An 18,143-nucleotide genomic window follows, 5' to 3' on the forward strand; every position below is an offset into this window, starting at 1 on the left:
TGCTCTTATGTATGTGCTGAGCATGTTCAGCTTAAATACGAGGTGACAAAAAGGATGTCATTTCTCATCATGTTCTTAAACTAAAGACTGCTTTTAATCTCAACATCTCAAACTTCTTTTTTTCCTTTTGTGAGCTGGTTTTTAATCCCTTTTGCTTTCTTTCCCCCATGGGTACATAATCTGATTCTGGGAATTTTCTCTACCCGTGGAAGATGTTTTCCAGTGGCTTCCATGATACAAAGTTTATGACATTAGTTTAGAGCAGGGGTTGGGAAACTTTTTTCTGTAAAGGGACAGAAAGTAAATATTTAGGTTTTGTCGGCCAAGCTGTCTCTGTTGCAACGACTCAGCTCTGTTGTTTCAGCTGCCATAGACGATATGTCGACAGAAGAACATGGCTGTGCCCCAGAAAAACTTTATTTATAAAAACAGCCAGAGGGCCAGACCTAGCCCATGGGCTACAGTGTACCAACCCCTGCCTTAGAGCATTTGGCTAGTCCTGATAGGACCAAGTTTTCCTTAGCAGAGGGAATAAGGTTTAACTTTAATGCTACGGTCAATACCAAATCCTGATTTTATACCATTTGGAAGTTGTGGCCACTGATAAAATCTGCCCCCTGAATTTTAGATTGGCTTCCCTAGATCTTTCAAGAATCAAGGAACCCCTCAGAGAAATCCATGAGGCCAGTCAAGAAGTTCTGAGAATGCGGTCAATAGAAAAACAGGTGTCCAAGATGTGCTCCTAAACAACCATCTGCTCTTGTTTTGTGACGACCAGCTCCACTGCAGACATGATCTGTATGTAAAGTCACGTCATCCTTCCTGTCAGGGACATGGTCCTTTTCACAAAGGAAACTGAGGCTCCAGGAGGTAAGTGACTTTCCCAGTTAGGATGTGGGCCAGAAGAGCTGGGATTTGATCCTCTCTCACCAGGTCTCTCCTCACAACACCACTCCTATGGTGAACCTCGAGATCCACAACTCAACACTGTGTGGATGACATGCACGAAGGCCCAGAGCTGATCCATTTCTACCATGCCTTCATCCTGGGACCTGGAGGAACTGAGTTTTCTGAGCCTCAGTAGATTCCTCTGTGAAATGCTTCCAACACTCTGCCCCAACTCACGGACATTCCACCTAGGATCTGTTATCCTTGGTCAGGATAAAAACCTAATGACAACATAAATTTAATGAAAGTATCTGTAGCTTATGTGATTGTTAACATTCTTAAGGTTTGCTTTAGAAAACTTCACAAAATCCTCTCAAACTAATGGCCCTTTCGGGGGTTTATATGCAAATATAAGAGGAAATTTTGAATAAAACCATAGCTTCTCCTTTGATAGCTAATAAAAAACAGGGCTAAAACATGCCAAAAATGACAAGTGTTTAATTAAAGCATTCTGAGTGCTCGCTTCGGCAGCACATATACTAATTAAAGCATTTTGAGATTTACCTACTTGGGAACAAAGATATGATTTTATTTTCCCTATGTCTATATCCTTTTCTTGATTGATTGATTGATTGATTGATTTATACATACATACATACATACATACATACTTTTGATTTTAAACTTTCCTGGGTTTTTAAGAGAAATTCTGGGAGCTGATGTGAATGGTCTGTATTTATTGGCTCTACTGCATATTTAGATTTATGTACTGTTATGTTATTTAATTCTTACAATAGCCCTATACAGTGGGTACTAGTTAGTTCTATTTTACTGTGAGGAACCTGAAGCCTACAGAAGTCTGGTGATTTGCATAGTTTTGTGGCCAGGACTTGAGTCAGCCTGTCTGACCCAAGCTCTTTATCATGACTGGATCCTGTAAGCAGTCTTCCTATTTTAATTGGGGCTAGTTTTAGGTGGAAAATACCATGAGGCCTAAATAAAGGATTCTGGTCTGGTTTCAGTAGAAACTACGTTGGAAGCTGTGTCTTCTATGGAGAAACCTAGAACGTTTCCATTCTTCCCTTGGTGGCATATCACCTCGGAGACCTTACCTACCTAAGACAACAGTGTTGAAGGAAACCATCTCTTTGTCTTTGCCATCATTGTAGAAGGCCAGGTGCCACAGGCCCACATCCAGGTACTGAACAAACACGGCTTCATTCTGAACCAGGGTCTGTATGCTCCGGCGTTCCCTGGGTGACTCAACCACACTCCACTTCTCCTTCCCATCCAGACGCTCCATGAAGTCATACTAGGGAAAGAAGAGAGAGAACTCCATGTGTGAAAGAGGTTATAGACCTGGTCCCATGACTAGCACCTTCCCCTCCCACCCCATTAGTTAGCTGAAAAATACTTTTGAGCACATTTTACTATGAGCTCATCCAGTAAAAAAGAAGAGTCACAAAAGTTGTAACATTAAGTCACCATTTATTATGCTTATAATTACGGCTAATAGTTTTCTTACTATAGGCACAATCCCTTTTCTGCTATTTGAAATCCAAAAGGCTTTAAAGCCAAAACTTTTATGTTTTTTCTTGTGTGAGAGACAGAGAGAGAGAGAGACGGAGGGAGGGAGGATGATTATTGTTCCAGTCTCCACCGGGGTGTTATATAATACCTCGTATATGCCAAGTATAACTTTGTTGTGATTCCCAAAATTCTGGATTCCAAAAATCATCTGGCTTGGCAAGAGTTTCAGATAAGGAGTTATAGACCCATATTACCAGCTATCATTTACTGATCATTTACCAGGGGAAGGTGGAATAGCAGATTAGTTAAGAATGAAGGTTGTGTTCACTATGTTGTACACCTGAAACTAATGTAACATATTATGTCAACTATACTTTAATTAAAAAAAAAAAAAGAATGAGATCTGTGCAGCCAGACTACCTGGGAGGGAATCTGTCACTTACTACTTTACCTATCTGTGCTTCACTTTCCCCATTTGCAAAACAGAAAATAATAGTACCTATGTTACATGTTGTTGTGAGGAATAAGATAATATTTAGAACAGTGCCTGGCACAGAGAAAACACAAAATACACGTTAGCTAGCTATCATCACCACCATCATCATTTCATTCTACTCTTGCAAAAACTCTAAAGATAAGTACTCTTTGTATCTCATGTTACAGGTAAGAAAACTGAGGCTCGGAGAAGCCAAACAACTTGTCAAGAGTCACACAACAAATAAGTGGCCAAGCAAAAACTTAGACCTAGCTCTCTCAGATAAACCAGCAATTAAGTATGAAGTTCTGTTTCAGTGGAAGTTGGGCTCCTAATTAGAAGTGATCAGTGAGAGACAGAGTGGCCAACGAAGGCTACCAAGATGAGGGGAATGGAGGGAGCCAGTGTGACCCAAGAGAGCTCTGTCCTAGAGAATGGCAAAATCCTCTGGTGGGCAAGTAGGAACCACCGACGATCCCTGAGCTGTGACTGATGCAATAAAAGGACTGGTTTGAGGAATGCATTTGCAGGCAGGATATGGCAGAGGGGAGAATGAAAAGAACCAGGAAGACCAGTTGGGCAGTGATTGTAGAAGCCCAGGTATGATGTGACAGGGGTCTTGATCAGGACAGTCAATGAGGAGAGGAGACAACTTTGGAGGAATATTTTTAAGAAAGAAGGGACACCGCTTGACCATGGGCTGGACAGAGAGGATGAAGGAGAAAAGGCAGAGGACACCAATGTCTCTTACTTGTCGACAAGAAATCCATAAGACACCTGTAGAAATGGGCTAATCTTATGAACTCTCTCAAAATCACTGCAAAGAAAAGTCAGTTGCACTGTGAATTCCAGAGAACATTCAAAGTGCAGGTCTTCAGCAGATAAAAACCACTACTGTGGGATTAAGCTCTCTCTCTCACCACTTTCCTTCCATAAAAAGGGATTTTATAGGTTACAGACATTGACTATAACCTCTTTCATGAACTTCATAGAATTAAACTCCAGGAATCTATTAATGTGACTTCCCCATCATCAGAACTGCCAGGTTTTCCCATCTGAAACGTGATCATTGAAAACAAAGAGTCTGTAATCCGAAGTGCAAAGGCTTTAGCATCGGACAATGCTGGGTTTGAATTCTGACTGCTACTTGCTATTGTTTGAAGTTGGGTCAATCGACTTTTAGCCTCTTCCTGGTTTGCATACTAGGGAATAATAATACTCGACTTTCGGAGATGTTATAAGGATGACATGACATAATGCTTAGGGCAGTGCATGGAAGGGAATAACCATGTTACTAAGTACCTCGAGACTGTGAGTTACTTATTTGCAAATTGTAACGATCAGAGAAGAGAAGCACATGGTTCCAGTTTTTCCATCTGCGGGGCGGGGGGGGGGGGGGGGTTGGTGGTTGCTTAGGAAGTGGAAATTTCCCCATCTCTCAGAAAACGAGTATTTGTTATTTAGCTTTCCTCTACCCCATATCCCATTGGTCATGGCTGTCTTTATGGGATAAAATAAATGATACGAAGTGATACAACAAATCAGTGCTGCTTTCCGAGACCTTTGTAACCAAAGTGTTTGTTTCTTAGCAACCTTGTAAATGTCCAACTACCCAGACCCATGTCTACAAATTGCTGTCAGCCAGAGGAATGAGTGTAACTCCCTTGGTGCTGAGGTGAGAAGAATATACTTCATTTGGGGTCCAGAAAATCACCCCCATGAGGACAAGTTTGGGGAAGGTGATTACTTGTGTGGGGCCGTTGCTCATTATTAATGTGGACATCAGTCATCTCTCGCTGACCTGGCCGGCCGGCTGGGCAAGAGCAGAAATGACTTAGGACCAGCAGCATTGCTCGCTGTCCAACCAATCAATGGCTCTGGGCAAAGGAATTGTCAGAGGAGAGAGAAGACATCTATTTTGGCTGGTTCTTCCAAGTCACTCCAAAGCGGCATGGAGGGCAGTTTTCATTAAAGAAAGACTCTGTAAGCCAGGGGCTGTCAAACAGGGCATGGGGACATGCAGGTATGAAACAATAGTGCCCAGTGTGCCTCAATCCTGTACACTTTACTGTGCTTTGCTTTTCTCAAAGCACTTGTCACTCTCTACACTGATATACTCTGTTTATATGTTTATTGTCAGTCTACTCAGAAGAATGTAAACTCCAGGACGGCAGGGGTTTTGCCCACATGGCAGAGTGGTTAAGAGGACTTCAGACCTGGGGCGCCTGGGTGGCTCAGGCATTAAGCATCTGCCTTCGGCTGAGGTCATGATCCCAGGGTCCTGGGATCGAGCCCCGCATCGGGCTCCCCGCTGAGCAGGGAGTCTGCTTCTCCCTCTGCCTCTGACCTTTCCCCTGCTTGTGCATGCACGTGCTCTCTCTGTCAAATAAATTAAAATTTTGGAGAAAAAAAGACTTCAGAGTGGAATCCTAGCACTGCCACTTAATTCTTGCCACACTCGCAAAAGCTATTTAAGTTCTCTGTGCCTCAGTCTCCTTATCTTTAAAATGGGGACAATAATCACATCTCTGTCAAAACACTGTTGTAAGGATTGAGTGAATCAATTCATGTAAAGTGCTTAGAATCGTACTTTGTGTGTGATAAACAAGCCCTCAAGGTGTCAGCTATCATTGTCGTAATTCACTGCTATCCTTCATTTATCTCAAGCAGAGTCTGGTCAGTAAATATTAAATATCAAATGAATAAAATACTAAATTTGTAAATGAATTCCACTGAAAAGAAACAAAGTTGGAATATGTTCCAGGTTTTGTCTTTAATAATAATCACTTGCACTCCCTAATGTGCTTTCTTGCATGAAAGAGGAAGGGGTAGCATTCCAGTCTGGGAGGCTGAATCAGGCAGCACCCGGTGCAGGATATGCATATGATGGGACGTTGTGGCGTTTGCACATTCCCATATTCCCTCTCAAGATTTGAGAGGTGACTTTATCAGACCATGATGACATCATCTTTCTGGTCCTCAGTGGGATGCTGTACAATGCCTACTTTCGTCCCTTGGACTGTTCCTTCTTTTGTCTTCCCTTCCCACTTTGATACAGTTTCTTAGTGTTCACTGTGGTAGTGATGGCTGATCCTTGTCCATATCAGGGTCTCACTCTTTTCCAGGCTCCTTGTGCCAGGTGGGAGCACGTGGTGGTGTCCAGTCAGCGGAACATAAGCTGTGGGATGAGCTCCACTTCTAGACCCTGCCATAAAATATCCTGTGCAACCTCCTACTGCTCTCTCTCCATCCCTCTCTGCCCCTGGAGGGTGCCAAGCAGCCTTAAAGCCCATGACGGTAGAGCGACAAGACAGATATGGACTGGATCCTAGCATGAGCCCTTGGAGGAAGGCTGAAATTATGACACGAGTGAGCAATGAACACTTATTAAACAAAGCTGCTGAAATGTTGAGCCTTCCTTGTCACTTTAGCACAGCCTTCAGATATTTCTTGACATCATGCTTCTCTTTTTTTTCCAGTTCAGTCCCTAAGAGCATGGTAGGTTCCAGCATACTTGCCATGGAGTCAAGCCCCAACCTATTATGTGTGGGGTGTGTGTTTACCCCTGTTTGCCCAGGGGTGTCCTAGTTGACACCTCGTGTTCCTCCTTTCGCTCCAGAAAGTGCTCCAGTCTGGAATATATAGCTCCCCAACTCACAGACGGACAGGTAATAAGCAGCATCACAGAGCATCATTTACGGCTGCTGTAACTTTGAGAAGGGTTGGAGGCTAGAAACACAAGGTGGATCAACCCAGCCAAATGCAGAGATGGCCTTCTGGTGGGGGGTGGGGAGTGCAGGAGCTCAGTAAGAAGCCGGTTTGCAGGGGGGCCCATCTGGTCCAGGAGAGCCTCTGCTCTCTCGGATTCCTAGACTGCAGTCTGGCCAGCTTGCTTGGCAGCCTGGCTGACACTAGAAGGAGGCCATTTTCCAATGGCACAGGCCCTGGCCAGAGTTTCTTTTTCATGTCCCAGCACTGGGGATTGATAACTCAGGCTTAGTACCAGGGACATCTGTCTCCTCTGTTCCAAGACCCCATAATGATCAATCCTGGATACAGGGATGCTCAGGAGATCATGCTGCACTTGGATGACTGAGAGGTTGCACATTCTATCTAAGAGATCTGCCAGAGCCTTGGAAGAGATTAGGAGGCACATGACCAAATCCCAGTAGGGGATGGATGTGTGCATGGGCTGGCTGCGGGAGGAAGTCTGTCTCCCAAGGCAGCTTGTCTCTCTTGACTCGGCAATAAAGCCACCCAGAAGGTGATAGCGCAAGAACCCAAAATAAACACCCCCCACCCCCAGTTCTCTCTTTTTTCCCTTGGCCTTTGAAAAATAACCTGTGTTGGCATGCAGTGAGAGGACTGTGCCTTTGAGTCATCAGTCATACCAAAAGTGGCAGGAAAATGCAACTTTTACGAGCACTTGAGAGGCAAAAAAATAAACCACAGCAAATATTTGACTGATCCAATTATAAATCTACCCCGCGTCTTGGCAGAGACCAAGGAGGAATGGTAATTAAGATAACTTAGTGGGTTTTCAGGAAGAGCTGCAGGAGAGAGCAAAGGAGCCTGGACCATCGAGCAGGGCCTGTCACTCTCCCAGAAGGGACAGCATTCACAGGCAGGGAGTATGCCGCCAGGAGATGCTTCTGGAAGCCACACTGATACACACCTGCCAAAGAGGGCAAGGTTAAAGACAGACTCATCGCCCTTCAGGAAGATGTTATTACTGGGTCCAGGACCCTGAGAAGGGGGGAAAGAACTTTACTGCCATTTGGAATGTCTGCTTGCCGAGGGTCGATGTGGACGGGAAAAGCAATAAACGTTGACATTTCCCATGGACGGCCTGCCGCTCCCTTCCCCTGTGCTGGCAGCATCCCTGGCCTCCCAATGTCAGATGTTGATTCTACCTCAGAAGGCAGGGCAGGCTCAGCAGTCGGTAGGATTGTGTGAGTGAGGGCCACTTGAAGCCACATTACCACAGGGTCTCTGGTCACATCCAGGGACAACTGGCAGCAGCGGGTCACTCACAGGGGCCTGTTCATCTTCTGCCTCCAGCCAGGCCCGTGGCGAAATGCACCAGGCTGATTCCTCATTAAAACTCAGCACACTTTCTTTTCTCTGCTTCAAAGAGGCTGAGTGCTAAGGGGGGCATGCAAGGATGAGAGCAGCAGGGTTGTTCTCCAGCGGGGGCTGGCTTCCCTTAGCGTGGCCCCACCTGCCTTGTTCAGGACGCCAGCTCAGTTCCGACTTAAAGCATCTGAGTCACTGAACTAGATGCTGCTAGGCCCCGCAGCACACGCTGCTGGGGCCGCTCATCCACTAGCTAGGAGAACGGGCCCCTAGATTCTGGATGGGACACGGCGCCTGGATCTGCGGACTGTAGCAACGCATTGTGCAAGACCCCACAGGTAGGGATCAAGCAGATGGAAGATAGAGAGGACCCAAGCACAGTTCTGAAAAATAAGGAGTGGGGTAGAACACAGCTACATGGGTCGAATCCCTGATTCTTCCATCCCATGTCCTCCTGCACAGCAGTGGGAAAAGTAATCATCAAAAATATGAAGAGTCTGTTATGTTTCTGGGCACTTGCTATGTGCCAGGCATGAGGGCAAGTGCTGATATATGTTATCTCTTTCCATCCTCCCAGAAATGTCCTAAAAACTTGCATCCCCATTTCTCAGGGGAGAGTAATGGCTGTGACAGAAGTAAAGTAACGTACCCATGCCGTTGATGGTAGTTCGTGGCCAAGCACAGACTTGAAGCTGGATTTGTGCGAGTTTTAACAACTACGGGAGGTCGCTTCAAGTTTTCCAAGAACCTGGCTGCCTCTGCCAGTGTATCTGGTGGCTGGCCTGCTGTGTAAGTGTCCTAAAGATGCTGCTGAGCAGAGAAAGGGGAGGAAGGCAGAGCTCAGCAGTGCTAGGGCCAGACTTGGAAGCAGGCTGGGCACCTGAGGACAGGAAGATGTCCCACTGGAGTAGATGGAAAAGGGTGCCGGGAAAGATGGGGATGGCTTTGCTGGCTCTTGGCCCTCCCTGGCCTAAAAACTCGCTTTGCCTACCTCCAAACTTCTCTGTGCTTGTATTCCAGCCACCCTATTCTTCTCGGTTTCTGGAACCTGCCAAGCTCATCCCAGCCTCAGGGTGCTGGCACGAGGTATTCTCTCTGCCTGGTCTCCTCTTCCTTCTGATCCCACACCTGCCTGCTCCTTGTCAGTCCTGCCTCTGCCTAAGCATGGCGACTTTAGAGTGGGCGTCCCTGATCCCCAATCCAAATGCCTCGACCACTGCTTGCTTCTCTCCTCAGCAAAGACCCATCCCTCTTTAAAAAAACCCACAATTTGTTATCTTTTGCTTGATAGTCCGTCTTGTTCTTCTTGGACACAAACCTCTGAAGAGTGGGAGACTTGTCTGTTTTACTCAACACAGATCCCCAGTGCCTGGCATATGGTTGGTGCTTAGTAAAGGTCTTGACTGACTGAATGAAAACATTTAGGCTCAAGGGAAATGGTACTGGAGTAAAGTCTATACCAACACAATGGGGTTCTGGTGACAGGACCACTGAGAACATGTAACCTCTGCAGGGAAGTTTTTAGGACATTTTAGTCAACACTCTGCAGTTTTCCAGTATTTTTGTCTGCTAACTGTTCAGACGACACCACAAGGGAACGTTTAATGAGGCCAGGCACCGTTCTAGGAGATTCACATGTACTACCTTATTGAATGCTTATAACAGCCCTACTGAATAGAACTCATCGGCCCCACTTTGCATATGCGGAAACTGAGGCATGGGGAGGTTACTTAACTCTTGGGAGTTGGTAAGTGGTGGAGCTGAGATCCACATGCAGGGAACCACCTTCAGAGAGCATTCCCTTAAGCCACTGCATTATAGGCTACGTTACAGGCAGCCGGTACCCGGGGTTGGCCAGCCTCGCTTGTCTGGAGGGAGGGCGAGGCATTATTATCCTGTTCCCCAGGAAGGAGAAAGTCTGCTATGGGTCAAGGGCAGGAAGACATTTGATGATGTAATGGGGCTCCCGAAGAAGACTGCAGAGCTTCTAGCAGGAGAAATAGGAGTATAAGCAGAAACATATTTGACACAAACAGCTTATTTTTTGAATCCCATGTCTTTGGCCCAGAGTATCTCTTACCTCTCATGAAGCTGCTGTGCTAAGACAAAAACTAGGGTGTCCATGGGTTAGTGGGTACCTGCCCACGTGTAATGAGATGGAACAATTTTACTAATGTCACTGGGGAAAAGAGCTCTTTAACAAACTATTTAGAGTAGAAAGTAAGAAACCAAGGAACGTGGGTGTGGACAGGACTTTCCTGAACAAAGGCAGAATTTGGTTGGTTACAGGAAACAGAGGGAGCTAGAGAGAGGTACAGGGAACAGAGGGTAGAACAGCAAGGTGTTGGGGACTCCCCAGGCCACAGCATGGCCTCTTCCTGTGACTCCCTCCTCATACTCCCAAATCCAAGGAGAAAAGAAAACAAAGGGAGAGGTGGCCAAATTTCTTACGGAAACTAGCAAAGAGAGTAAGCACCATTCTTGGATGTCTCAGGGCAGGCAAGTGAGAGTCAAGTGATGCAAGAAGAATAAGCCACAGGAATTCAGAGTCATAGGCAGGCTCACAGGGCACACACACACTTAGCCCGGGCGTGGTTGGGCAGGGAGCCCCGCTAACATCTGACTTCACTTGGAAGGCCTAATGTTCTCTAGATTGGGGTTCACAGAAGGGATAGATCTAAAGCATAGCTCACAAACCTGTGCCTTGCCCAGGCCTTATGTTACAAAGGGAAATGAATGTAATAGTGTTGGTGCATTCAACAGATACTGAGCACCGACTATGTGCCTGGCTCTGCTCTGGGCACTGGGGCTCCAGCAGTGAGTCCTGCAGTCAAGGTTCCAGCTCTCCAGGGCTTGACATTGCCATGGGGGAATAGAATGCCAGGGAGTGATGAGAGCTTTGAACAAAACAGAAAGCAAATCAAAGACAACCCAAATGCCTATCAACAAGTGAATGGACAAACAAATTAACAGTCTATCCATACAATTGGAAATCTACTCAGCAATAAAGTGAATGAGCCACTGATACCACAACAACGTGGGTGAATCTCACAGACGTTAGACTGAGTGAAAGGCCAGAAACAAAAGAGCTTTGGGTTCCCTGTTTATGAAACTGTAGAGAAGACAAATTTCATCTCTAGAGACAGAGAGCAGATCAGTGGTGGTCTGGGAAGAGGCAGGCACGGGGCACAGGGAGCCCTGAGCGGTGGCAGTGTTCTAGATCATGACTGTGGTGGTGCTTACTCAGTTTTCACATTTGAAGAATCAAACTGTACACTTAAAAATGTAGGCACTGAGTGGCTTGTAAATTACACCTAAATTGATGTGAGGCAAAGAAAGCAGGGTCTGTGATAAAGTGTAAAGGAGTATCCAGTTTTAGACCCCCTTGTTGGGAAAGGGCTGAGGACATGGTATTTGGCAGAGGCCTGACAAAAGGAAGGAAGGAGCCATGTGATTACCTGGGGGAGGAACATTCCAGAGAGAGAGAACAGTCAATGCAAATGCTCTGAGACAGTGAGTTTGGCGTGACCGGGGGGAGCAGGAGGGCCAGGGCAGTGGAGTGGAGGGAGTGAGGAGGAGATGGCTGGTTGGCCAGTGTGCAGAGGGACGGTGACTGATGCGCCATCAGACATTTACAGAGCACCTACTATGGACAAGCACTGCTATGAGCGCTGGAGACCCAGCAGGCAACCCAACAGTCTTTGCACTCACAGGGTGGAACATTCCAGAACAACTTCAGATTTTCCTTTTAGCATGATGGGAGGCCAGTAGAAGATTTGCAGAGGCTAAGTGCTCTGACAAACAGTTATAAAATTTGAGACCACAGCCTTCTTTGTAATAAGAAGCAGAACTTCTCTCTTGGTGCATTTACCATGCTTGGCTCCTATGAAGGCCTTCTTGACTTGGCAGTGGCTTTGGTGGTTTGCCAGTTGAAGATAAGCAGATTATGGGTTCTGCCAATTCCCCTCTCCCCCATGCATCAAGCCTAAAATGGTGGTTTTCAGGAGTATGTTTTGAATGTCTCTGGTATTGGGGGGTGAAAAAGGAGGGATGAAAAATGAATAGAAATGGACTAATTACCACTACTAAAGAGTAATGTGGTGAGCATCTCAGCCGGCCTCCCATGCAGCTCTTCCAGAGTGGGTTCCCCAGGCAAACAGGGAAAATCCCTAAACAATGAGGCCAGGGCAAGGCAAGGACAACGCACTCCCTGGTGGCTGGCCCTTCCTGGGAGTTCTTGGAGGGGTCTTAATGCCACTGCCCACTAGCCCCACAAGGGCAGGATCAGCTCTGCCTTGTCCATTGTTGCAGCCCCTTGACACACAGCACATAGTAGGTGCTCAGCTAATGTCGGTGGAATCCAACATTATGGCCTGCCTTTGGCAGAATGATGACTCTACCTGAAGACAGAATCTCCCTGGGAGATTGTTAACCCTTTCATAAGAAATTTTTGAGAACAGGGCAAAATAGTTGAAAATTCTAAGTCCTGATCTCCTATTCTCAAGACCTTCCCTCAGAACCTATTCCCTCTCACAAGGGTGACTCAGAGCTTCGTGGTATGGGGCCACTTTTTCCTTTGATTTAACATGCATTCCTAGCTGGGCTGTGTACATGGCAACAACTCCACACAGGGCCACAGCCTCGAAACCTCCAGAGCGGGCTGTCCTCCTCGGTGGCTCCTGGTCTTGTAAGATCCAGTGCTGAGAGGAAAAGCTATATCCTCGTTGGTGAGCGATGGCTAAAGAAAAGCACAGCTTCTAAAAAGAGGACAATCGTCATGGGAAGCTTCAACACAGTGCACAGAACAAGGGGTATCTTCACTGTCCTCTGCTTGGAAAGATCTTCCCTTCTCTTGCTTCTTCCTTTATCTGCATAACTTGCCTTCCAAGACGCTGCTTGTTTAGCATCTCCTCTAGGAAGCTCTCCTAAAATCCCAGACAGGTTACATCTTGTGGCCTATTTTTTATGCTCGTAAACCTCCTGTACCCAGCTCCTTAATAATCATCATAGCTAACATGTAATCAGTTTATCATACAAGGGGCAAGCACAAACTCTGTAAATTATATATGGCATTGGTTCAGGAAACATATAAGAGAGGAGTGCTAGCAGGAGGCATGCTGTCTACCCTCTGCCATCCCACGAAGAGCTGTGCTTGGACTGGATATGGCTGGATGCAGAGTGCATTGTGCCCCAGGAGAGGTATTCCAAATTCCCTGCCACCTCACATATTTACACAATTGAGAGGGGGACAGGAATCACTTGACCAAGTTGGAAGACCCTGATCTTTGCAATCTGGATTAGGGGCTTGAGGAGGACCAGCTAAACCTCAGTTTGTGCACCTGTGCTGGTTTCTGCCAGACACCTTACCATTCTCCCTGTAGAGACCAATGGTTGCTAAGTTACCTGTGAGTGAGCTGTAAGGGTTGTAGATCAGTCAGATTGATTGACTGACGGATCTCCACAGGGTGCTTACAATTTGCTAGGCATTATCTCATTTATACTCACAACAACCTGATTGTGAGAAGCTGCCCGGTGCCTGCGATTCTGTTCCTCATCTCACAGATGGTGAAACTGAATCTAGAGAGACTTGGCCATAAACATTCAGCTACTACATAGCAGAGATAAGATTCAAACCCAGAGCAGGCCAATTCCAGAGAGTCAGTTCTTATCTTGTGTCTGGTTCTGCATCTCACGGCCCTCCCTACATCATGCTGCCATTGTCACTTAACTTATCAGGTCCCCATCTCCTTAAAGTAGGGCCAATGCCTTTCATCTCTGTATCTCCACTATAGACATTCAATGAACATTTGCTGAACGCATGGATGGATTTCATACTTCGTCTTCCCACAAGCTCATGCCCTTATCAGGCTGCCTTTCGATCCAGCCCTCGAGAAGGGTGGAAGGTATTGCTCTGAAGACCAAGTGAGCCACAGTGTGGACGTCAAGTTCAGTGAAACTGATGAACACCTCAAGGCTATTCCAAGAGGTGTAAAACCTCTCTCACAAGGCCAGGAAAATCGAGGTTTTACTTCTCAGTGCCTTGCTGATGTGAGTTCTTATTTACTGCACATTCCCATCTAATGGTCTTTAGCCAATGGCTTATCAAAAATGTCACATTGGGCTCCTTGCCCTCCCAAGATCAATAGGAGGGTCTTATGTGGGCTGGTTGTGAAAAGAATCAAATCCCCAAAGAGAGGGAGAGAATTGGGAATGTGTCCAGTCACAAAATGGCTTCCCAAGCACCGAAGAGGAACAGAATCGCAGGCACCGGGCAGCTTCTCTCGGGGCGTGGTCTCAATCTTTTCCCAGGCAGCAGTGTGACCTTGGGCAAGTTACTTCAGCTCTTGGAATCTCCACTCTCCAATCCCTAAGCCAGAGATAGTAAAGGCACCCACCTCTGAGGGCCATTAGGAGTCAGGCCAGGCTCACGCTAAGCAATCAATGTCAGCTATTCTTACGCCTATGAGTATTGTTATTAAAGCTTGACATATTGTAAATCCTCTGTGCTAGCCATTCCACTCTTAAGAATTCATCATAAGGAAATTATTAAAAAAATACATGAACATAAACCTGTAAAGATGTTTACTGTAGTAGGATTATAATGCTGAAAAAGGGAGATTGGTTCCAAAAATTTTTAATCTTTAGAATGGACTATTTGTGAGTTTGTGGAAGAATATTCAGATTTAGCAAGATGTTCCCTACCTATCTTTAGGCAAAGAATCAGGGTAAAAACTGCATGTGTGGTATACTCCTATATTGGTAAAAACGATTGCTATATGTGAACAGAAAACTGTCTGGAAAATATACTAAAAAAAATGTTGTTTTCTAGGTTTCCTAGCATCATCATATATTGCTTTTATAATGAGAAAACACAAATAAAGGTTATCATTTTAAAAAATTGAAATTTGTTTTGTATTGCTTGTTTGGGGGCTTGTGTTATATAGATGCTTTGAAAAACATGGTAATAGTAGCTTCTATCATTTCTTTCTTTCTTTTTTCTTTTATTTCTATGTGCCGGCATAGTTCCAAGTGCATTATAAAGATTACCTCATTTAAATCCCACAGCAGGGTGCCTGGGTGGCTCAGTTGGTTAAGCGACTGCCTTCGGCTCAGGTCATGATCCTGGAGTCCCGGGATCGAGTCCCGCATCGGGCTCCTTGCTGAGCAGAGAGTCTGCTTCTCCCTCTGACCCTCCCTCCTCTCATGCTCTATCTCATTCTCTCTCTCAAATAAATAAATAAAATATTAAAAAAAAATCTCACAGCAATGCTATGAACGTGTAGTATTACTGTCTCCATTTTATAGATGAGGTAATGGAGGCAGAGAGAGGCTGAGTGACTTGTCCAAGGCCACACCGCTTCGAAGTACTAGGGGTTGAAATTCAAGACCAGACAGCCTGGACTAGTCCGTACTTTTCTGTGCATGCTTGTCTGTATTGGAAACAACAGCATTGGCATTCTGCAGAATGTTTATTTAAGCTTTATTTTTATCTGTGTATTTACATATTCTGAAAATTATATTTAAATCCCCACACTGACTTGATATATACAATAAGATCTATTATCTGAGGATGTTTGGAATTAATAAAAGGCCACTTAAAATGAATGCCCTTAACAAATGGGAACATGATTAGGACTTTATCTTGAAGAATGAAGCTCTAATTATGAACAAATTATTTTAATCTCAGACTTAGGAAAATTCAGGTTATATTACAAACCAAACTCTAATTGTTCGAATGCACAGTTTTTTTTCCCTTTTCCCCATTTGTTTTTATTTTTTTAATTTTTTATTGTTATGTTAATCACTGTACATTACATCATTAGCTTTTGATGTAGTGTTCCATGATTCATTGTTTGTGCATAACACCCAGTGAATGCACATTTAGTTTTCATCCCTACAAAAAAAATGTGATGGTAAACATTTCATTGTCTCTCAGCTGCATCGATTGCAAAACACATCCTGGTCTCAGAGATGTCAAAGATGAGCATTATGTGCATCTCCAAATCGACGGAATACTCGAGAACAATGCAGCATCACTTGAGCTTGACTGGTGTAACACCACCAAAAGGGATATTTCTGTAAATACACTGGCTGTCTCTGTCAAATGTCCTAGGACCTCTCTTGATGTTATTATAATCGCCCTCCTGGAAGCGCCAATTTTGTCACCTGGTTACTTCTTGCTGCTGCACATTTAGCTGCATTACCTCAGCCAGACCCGTGTTTGCCAAGGCATTCCCCCCGGCACTTTAAGGCAGATCTCCGGCACCACTGTCACTGACTTAATAAAATTTCTGTTTGTGCATGAGTTTTAACTGTAGTCCATCAGTGATGGTGTTTACATCGTACTTTGTGCAGGCTGCTCCTGGAAAAAAGCGCCTACCAGAGACGAGAACAAAAGGGGTCTGACTGCTCAGCCCGGACATACCAGCTTTGAGGCTCTCCATTCTTTCATGTGTAAAATGGGACTGCTCCTCACAGTGCCTACCTCACTGGGTTGTTGTGAGGATAAAATAATTCATGGGAAACAGTCCCAGGCACGTTGAGCTCCCAGCTAATGCTGACTATTACAACCATAACTACTGTTACACGGGGAGGGAGCTCTGAGTGGAGAACATTTTCATAAGTAATCAGATGATTAATGAATATTTTTGTCTTATAACAACTTTTGCTTCTGTACGAAACATCCTTAACCTGAAAGGGGCTTCAATTAATATTTTAAAAGCCATTAATTTTTGTGAAGATGTTGGAATAAAGCTTTTCTTAATATCTCTGAACGTAGACTTGAACTTCTGTGACTCTCATTTATTAGGAAGCTTATCGATCTGCAAGCGGCTTTCTTTGAAAGCACACTGGCGTGTGTTTGCTCAGATAAAGTTGTATAAGCAAATGCACTGGTGGATTCTGTTCCACCAAATGCCATGTAGAGCAGAAATACAAGTTTGTGCCAGAATGTGAAACCAGGAGTGCAATTTCAAATGGACATGTAACATGTCCCACAAAGGTTTTATATATATATATACATATATATATATTATAGGTATATGTATATGTGTGTGTGTGTGTGTGTGTGTGTGTGTGTTTTAGTGCAGAGGTTTCAAAGCTAACTTTCAGTTTAGGGTGCCAACCTGTCTATTTCTGTATTTAAGGCAAGGGATGGAAGTAGTTGTTAGATATCGTAAGTGACTTAGCCTTGAAACAATTATTTCCTCTTGCTTTTCTTTCAAGCTTGTGGATCAATTTAATTGAAGAGTAGTCAGAGCCCGTAAGGGAAATGATTAAAGAAAATACTGTTGTGATTTGCAACTACGTATATATATTCATTGTGATTTTTCTCAAAACGGTACAAACAAAACAAAGTATATAAACAAATTGAATCTTGCGAGTGATATAAGATTATAGTCACCATCCATAGCCTCCTAATGTTTCTTTTACTCACAATAGATTCAAGCTTGTCACGAATTCACTTTTCTTAAAGAGAGAGACATTACAAAAATTAAGAAAAGTATAAAGAATGCGGTAACAAATATCCATATTTGAACCACTCCAATGCATAAATGTTAGCATTTGTCATTTGTTTCCAATCTTTGTGTGTGTGCTGGAGATGGGGAGGGAGTTCGCTTTACTGTTAATATTTTATTATGGATCAAAGCAAGTGCTTTTCAAACCTAATTCTCAGTCCTGTTCTCTGTACCTGCTCTGCGAGGTGACCGTCCTCATGAGTCTAGTCCCTCTCCCTGTGTCTCTATCTGTGTAGAGAGTTTTTTCTGTTACACAAACAGTAAACATACATATACCAAGATTAATATTATAATAAACACGGATTTGAACTGTACACTATATTTATGCTAATAAAATCGTTGCTTTTATCCATTTTATTTATGGGGTTCTACATAAGATCTCACTTGAAGATAAAGGTCTTTGCCTAGAAAATTTGCAAGCTCCTGAATTACGGCGCCTCGGAGAGTCTACTCAGTCTAAATACGCGATGTGGTGCTGCCCCCTCTTACTCATCCTCGTCTTCCCAGTTTCTGTCTTTCTCCCTGAGTTCCATGTTCTCAAGCATTACCCTTCCTGACAAACATCCACAGTGTCCTCCCATGCACCCCTCTCAACACCAGCTCTCTTGTAAAACTCAAGCATCCCTGGAGATTTCTCCTTAGCTCTGCTTGGTGGC

At 44.6% G+C, this 18,143-nt stretch overlaps 1 protein-coding gene across 4 annotated transcripts in view; it reads right to left on the reverse strand.

Annotated features, from left to right (window-relative positions):
• Positions 1-18,143, reverse strand: part of TENM2 (teneurin transmembrane protein 2) — a 1,539,571-nt gene that overhangs the window by 175,447 nt on the left and 1,345,981 nt on the right. For all 4 annotated transcript variants that reach the window (XM_027606095.2, XM_027606096.2, XM_027606098.2 and 1 more), the window contains one exon: positions 2,005-2,200. In XM_027606095.2, coding sequence (XP_027461896.1) covers positions 2,005-2,200 — 196 coding nt within the window. The remainder of the gene's footprint in view (positions 1-2,004; positions 2,201-18,143) is intronic.

Source organism: Zalophus californianus, chromosome 5 (assembly GCF_009762305.2).
Source record: "Zalophus californianus isolate mZalCal1 chromosome 5, mZalCal1.pri.v2, whole genome shotgun sequence".
NCBI lineage: Eukaryota > Metazoa > Chordata > Mammalia > Carnivora > Otariidae > Zalophus > Zalophus californianus.